The sequence below is a fragment of the Parus major genome, chromosome 28 (genome assembly GCF_001522545.3).
Source record: "Parus major isolate Abel chromosome 28, Parus_major1.1, whole genome shotgun sequence".
Classification (NCBI taxonomy): Eukaryota; Metazoa; Chordata; class Aves; order Passeriformes; family Paridae; genus Parus; species Parus major.
In genome coordinates this window covers 4634347-4640584 of record NC_031797.1, presented here as the reverse complement: position 1 = coordinate 4640584, position 6238 = coordinate 4634347, and the positions used below count along the sequence as shown (strand labels likewise).

Sequence of the window (6238 nt, the reverse complement as noted above, 5' to 3'; positions counted from 1 at the left end):
GAGGGAGAGCAAGCAGCAGCAAACACAGCTCAGCACGTTCCTGCCAAGCCTCCAATTGAGGCAAACCCCAAGGGCTCTGCAAAATGATGAAGGAATTAAGCCCTTGTTTTATTTAATTCTCTGGCTGAGGATTTAGAGGTAAACGTAATTAACCTAATTTCCATATCTGGGACAGCTGGACTTTAGAGAGGAAAAAAACCCGACCACCAAACCTGGCATAAATCACTAGGACAGGCAGAGGGGATTTTTCTCTCTAGTGCATTTTATTGTTTATTCCTTCATCCCTTCTAGGAAAAGTCCCTGTTGATTGAGTGTCCTAGGGCTGGGTCCTTACCCCTGTTCTGTGCTGGGGGATGTGCTCCTGTCCCTGCCAGGCTCCCGTGGGGCTTCCTCCCCATTTGCTTTGGGAAACCTTTGGTGCAGAGGGGGAATGACCTCAGATATTCCCCTTGGGGCCAGGGGAGATGGGACATCAGCTGTTCCACAGGGCTGGGGTTTTCCCACAGCAAAGCTGGCTTCTTGAGGGATGCAAACAGTGATCCCTGGGCTGTCAGTGAGACCTCCAGAGCCACAAGTGCTCAGAACTGCATTTGCTGCTTCTGTCCTCACTGACTGTCCCATTTCCTCTGCCAATCCCTGCAGTCCATCGACCCTGGCCAGCAGTTCACCTGGGAGCACTCCAACCTGGAAGTGAACAAGCCCAAGAACCGCTACGCGAATGTGATCGCCTACGACCACTCGCGGGTCATCCTGCTGCCCATCGAAGGTATGGAGCATCCCCTGTCCTCCAGGCACTGCTGGGATGGAGTTCCTGAGGGGAACACGTCACACCTGCCCTTCTCTCCTCTCTGTGTTCTTCTTTTAACGTGTCCCTGGGAGTCTGACAAGCAGGAGACACCTCTGTAAACCAAGCATTTGTTAAATTCTGGTGACTGACATATTCAGCTGGAGCTGCAGTCCCTCATATCAAGGGCTGGTTTATCAAGAAACTGCCTTCCCTTTGCTTGGAGAGGCCTGTTTGATACATCTCTGACAAACAGGAGGAATTCAGAGCACGGTGCTTTAGAGGGAGCTGGAATGGGGCTGCACAGGGACGAGTGGGAGCAAGGCCAGGGCTGATTGTACAAATGTGAGAGGCAGCAGCAGCAGAGATGTGGCTGCTGAGTTGTACAGGCACAAAGATCACTCAGTATGCAGCCCCTGCTGCAGCCCTGGCCCCTGAAAGGCTCGGGATAAGAAGGGGTTAGTGCGAGCCTGGCAGGTCATAAATTGTTTCCTGAGCTGCTTATGTGACTGATGGTGCAGTCAGAAAATTTACATTAAATTTCACAACTCTTGGCTCTTGACAGAGCTGCTCCAGTGCACGCCAGGATAAGAGAGGCTTGAGATGGAGTTGAACAGGGCACCTGCTTGGGTTGCTGCTGCTGAGATAATGTTGGAGTTTCATGGGCTCAGGATGTGGCTGTGCCGGGTGGATAAAGCGTTCAAGGCCAGTCTTGCGTTGCCAAGAGCTGATCATCAGAGCAGAGAGGATGTGGGATGTCCTGGTAACTGCCTGGTGAATGGAGAGGTTAATTCCAAAGCCTTTGAGACCGGGGAACTGCTAAAATAATCTCCCTGTGCCACGGTAGCTCTGAGGAGCACGGGGAAGGGGGAGAGCTGAGGCAGCAGCAGAGCACGCCAAAAAAACTCCACAAATCTGGATTGCTCTGGTCTGCTATTAGAGGGCTTTAAATGTTTCTCCTTGTGAAGCTGACTGTGTTCTGCCTTGGTTTAATTCCAGGATTAATATTGTATGAGCCAAGGAAAGCAGAGGCTTTAAAAAGTTGCTTTGTCATTCAAGGGAGGGGAGAAAAGCACAAGTGTGGGAGTGAAGGACACTTGGGCTGGTCCTGGATCTGGGGCTGGATGCAGGCAGCAGCTCTGCCCAGCTCTGTGAGGGACCAACAGAGCAAGGATGATGGCCCAAGGCTGAATTTTCAAGCATCTGAGAGGTTGTGACATGTCTTGGCTGGTGTGCTCCTTCCTACTGGGCTCTATTTTATGCTCAAGGCCGGAGGATGAAAGGAGCTGGAGGAATTGGTTTTGTTGCTTTCTCTTTGTTTTAAATCTGAATTTGCCAAGGCTGCAGATTGTCACTGGCTGCTTGGTCAGGAAGAAGAAGTGGCTTTAATTCTGTGACTTCTCTGAAGCTAGGCCTGTCACAGCAAAACCTTGCAGGAGCTCCTGGCCACCATTTCACACGACAGAGTGGAGCCCAGGGGGCTGGAGGGGAGATTAATTCAAGCTCAGCCTTGAACACACTCCTGCCATTGCAGCCACCTTCTCTCCCTCCTGAAGTTTCAGACTGGGAGGGAGCAAGGGTAGGAAACCCTCCAGAAATTTAATCAAAACCCCTTTTTCCAGCAGCTGAAGTTCCTGCGTGCCCTGGAGGACGGGCAGGCTGCTCTGGGCTCGCCCCTTGCCAGCAGCAGCAGCAGCAGCAGCCCCGATTGCTGCAGCCCAGTTCCCCACCCCTGGCTGCCCTGGAGACACGAGTGAAGGGCTCTGCACCGAGTTAATGATGGCTTTGCAGATCCTGCCAGCCTTGCCAGGTGCTCACAGTGCGGCTGCTCCGTGCCAGGCGCCGGAGCTGGACCTGGGCAGCACCGTGTGCCAGGGCCCGTTTTAACTTCAGAGCAGCTTTCTCCTGCCATGTCCCAATCAACCTCTTCACTCTGGCAGTGCCTCCTGCTCATCCCAAACCCTCAAGCAGAGACCCAGGCGAGCAGCTGGAACTCAATAGCCTGTAACTCATGCGAGTAGGAAAAAAAACACTCTTAAAAATGACAGCGGGCAATTTACAGCGAGTCAAAGCCTGTAATTTCAAAGCCTTCATTGGCTGAATCAAGGCTGGCTTTATTGTTTACTCTGTCCAGCTGTAGCTCAGTGCCTGGGATTACATTATGGACCACAGTCATTGACCAGGTGCATTTGCTGCCTGGGCTTGGGGCGGGCTGGGACAAGGACTCGGGTTTGTCCTTCTGGACACTGATGCAGAGGAACCCCAGGCCAGGACTTTGCTCCTGTTAAGCACATGAGTAAAAACAGCACAGTTTCAAGGCCTGATATTCGGTCTCTTTAACATCTTTTGCAAGGAGTTACTGTCTCTCTGCAATGCAGGAGCTTGAGCTGGGAAAACCTTGCTGAGAGCCTGTGTGATTCTGACCCACCAAGGTGTTTCTGCAGGGGGCTTCTCTCTAACAGCAAAAACCTCCTCATACTTCCAGCTGTGTGAAGTCCTGTGCAATTCCCTGATTTTTGCTGATTTGACACAGGAATTGTGGGCAGTGATTACATCAATGCCAACTACATCGATGGGTACAGGAAGCAGAACGCCTACATTGCCACGCAGGGGCCGCTGCCAGAGACCTTTGGGGACTTCTGGAGGATGGTGTGGGAGCAGCGCTCAGCCACCATTGTCATGATGACTAAGCTGGAGGAGAAATCACGGGTAAGAAGCATGAGAGGGATGACTGGTTAGTCATAATCCAGGGGGATTGGAGGGAGAGTTGGGGGAACAGCAAATCCCTTTGATGTGCAGCCAGGGGGGGATTTCTGCCTGCTCTGCCAGCACCCTGAAAGTTCAGTGATTCATTGCTTTTAAAAAACAAACCATTCACCCTGGAAAGCTGCAGCCTCCTTGGCAGCTCCAGGAGAAGAAGCTGCTGGATCCCACTGCATGTCTGTCTTGGAGTTAATCATGTGGCAAGCTTCACATTCAGTTCTCTTGTTTAACAAGCCTCAGTACATTCCCTCTAATCTTGAGGATCATTCCAGGCTGTTGTCTGTGGGATTGACATAGCACCAAATTCTGTCTTTAGTCAGTAGCAGCTTTTCTGATGGGTCTGTCCCTGTCCTGGTACCTTTGCCACCAGCCCATCTTCACCTGTAACAGGGCACTTTGGGAATGAGTGTCCCCACCAGCAAAGGCTTTGTCCCAGGAGCCATCCCCGTGTCTTGCAGATAAAGTGTGACCAGTACTGGCCAGGCCGAGGCTCGGACACCTACGGAATGATCCAGGTGATCTTGCTGGACACCATTGAACTGGCCACGTTCTGTGTGCGAACCTTCTCCCTTCACAAGGTGAGCTGGCTCCTGCTGCTGTTTTCCCTGGAGCAGGGCTGTGGCCCACCCTGCACACCCAGCAGAGGCAGTTTTGGGGTGCTGCTGTGGCCTGAGCCCCGTGCTCCCTGTCCTGCAGAACGGCTCCAGCGAGAAGCGCGAGGTGCGGCAGTTCCAGTTCACAGCGTGGCCCGACCACGGCGTCCCCGAGTACCCCACGCCCTTCCTGGCCTTCCTGAGGCGGGTGAAAACCTGCAACCCCCCTGATGCCGGGCCCATCGTGGTGCACTGCAGGTACAGGTTCCCTTCCCTGGCACAGGGAGGCTTTTCAGGAGGCTGGGGATTTACCTGGGGACAGGAACCCCTCTTAGCCAGACGTGGATTCCCAGGCAGCACCTGAGAAGGAAACCTGGGGATTCCATTGACCATGGCATTTCCTGAGATGATGAGGGGTGTCACTTGTGCCAAATCATTTGGATCCAGTGCTCCAGGCCAGGCTGGACAGGGCTCGGTTCTGCTCTCGTGGGAAGTGTCCCTGCCCATGGCAGGGAGTGGGACTGGATGAGCTTCAGGGTCCCTTTGAAACCAAACCATTGTGGATTTGATGATCTTGTTAAGCAGTGGGAAGTGCCTGGTGCTGTGTTGGGGCTGTCTCTGGTCACAGTGAGGAAGGAGGAGGATCAGGTGTGACCTTGGAGGGTGTTGGAGGTGTTTGGGAGGCAGAGCTGCCCAAGGCAGAGCTGACACTGATTGACAGGGGGTTTCTGAGCACTGCAGCCTTTCTGATAGTGCCAGGCTGAAGGCAGGTAACATTCCCTAATTCAATTTACGAGCCAGTGAGGAACCCTTGAAGGCTCAATGCAGATAAATCCCCGTGCTCCTCAGGAGGGTGTGGAGGAGCCTGCGGGTTCCTGGGCACTGGGGGGAGATCTGAATTGCACAGGCTGCTGGGGAAGCTAATCCTGCCTCTGCTGGAGGATGCCATTTAAACAGTCTTTGTGAGTGGGCAACTTATCACTACCCTTGCAGATGGCAATTATTGTGCACCTCAGAAAATGAATAAAGAGCTGTCAGCTCACAACCAGCTCCCAGATCAGCTGCTAAATTCTTGCCAAAGCTCCAGTCACCTGCTTGGTTCAGGTGTTAGGCAGTCTAATTAACAGGGATCAAGGGGGCTTGATGAAAAAAGGGACAGCGCTGGAATGGTAAAAGAAAACCCTTTATTAGCAGTGGCACAAGAGAGCACAGAGCCCTGCTGAGGCACAAATGCCATTACACACAGGTCTGCTGTTACCTCCATGCACAAAAACATCCAGGGAGAGAGGAGCCACATGGTTCTGTTACAGCATCACTGGTGAGGGCTGAGATCAAACTGGCTGTGCCAGCCTTCAGATCCTACCAGCCCCTCCTGGAGCCTCGGGCTGCCACAGCTGTGCCTGGCCCGGGGGTCACACTGGAGGGGACAGGACAGGGCACTGGAGGGGACAGGACAGGGCACTGGAATGGGGACAGGACAGGGCACTGGAGGGGACAGGACAGGGCACTGGAGTGGGGACAGGACAGGACACTGGAGGGGACAGGACAGGGCACTGGAGGGGACAGGACAGGGCACTGGAGGGGACAGGACAGGACACTGGAGGGGGGACAGGACAGGGCACTGGAGGGGGGACAGGACAGGGCACTGGAGGGGACAGGACACAGCACTGGAGGGGACAGGACACAGCACTGGAGGGGACAGGACAGGGCACTGGAGGGGGGACAGAGCATGTGGAGGAGCAAGAGGCACCTGCCCATTGGAAGGACAGTCCATCACCTGCCCCTTGTCCCCAGCGCGGGTGTGGGACGCACCGGCTGCTTCATCGTGATTGACGCCATGCTGGAGAGGATCAAGCACGAGAAGACCGTGGACATTTACGGGCACGTCACCCTCATGAGGTCCCAGCGCAACTACATGGTGCAGACAGAGGACCAGTACAGCTTCATCCACGATGCCTTGCTCGAGGCCGTGGCCTGCGGCAACACCGAGGTGCCGGCCCGGAACCTCTACAGCTACATCCAGAAACTGGCACAGATCGAGGCCAGGGAGCACGTCACGGGCATGGAGCTGGAGTTCAAGGTGGGGATGGGATGGGAT

General features: G+C 54.3%; 1 protein-coding gene across 13 annotated transcripts in view; it reads left to right on the top strand.

Moving 5' to 3' along the window:
* PTPRS (protein tyrosine phosphatase receptor type S) overlaps nt 1–6238 on the top strand; it is a 90398-nt gene that overhangs the window by 77714 nt on the left and 6446 nt on the right. For all 13 annotated transcript variants that reach the window (XM_015651590.2, XM_015651588.2, XM_015651585.2 and 10 more), the window contains 5 exons: nt 643–766; nt 3318–3493; nt 4006–4125; nt 4244–4398; nt 5935–6220. In XM_015651590.2, the coding sequence (XP_015507076.1) occupies nt 643–766; nt 3318–3493; nt 4006–4125; nt 4244–4398; nt 5935–6220 (861 nt within the window). The remainder of the gene's footprint in view (nt 1–642; nt 767–3317; nt 3494–4005; nt 4126–4243; nt 4399–5934; nt 6221–6238) is intronic.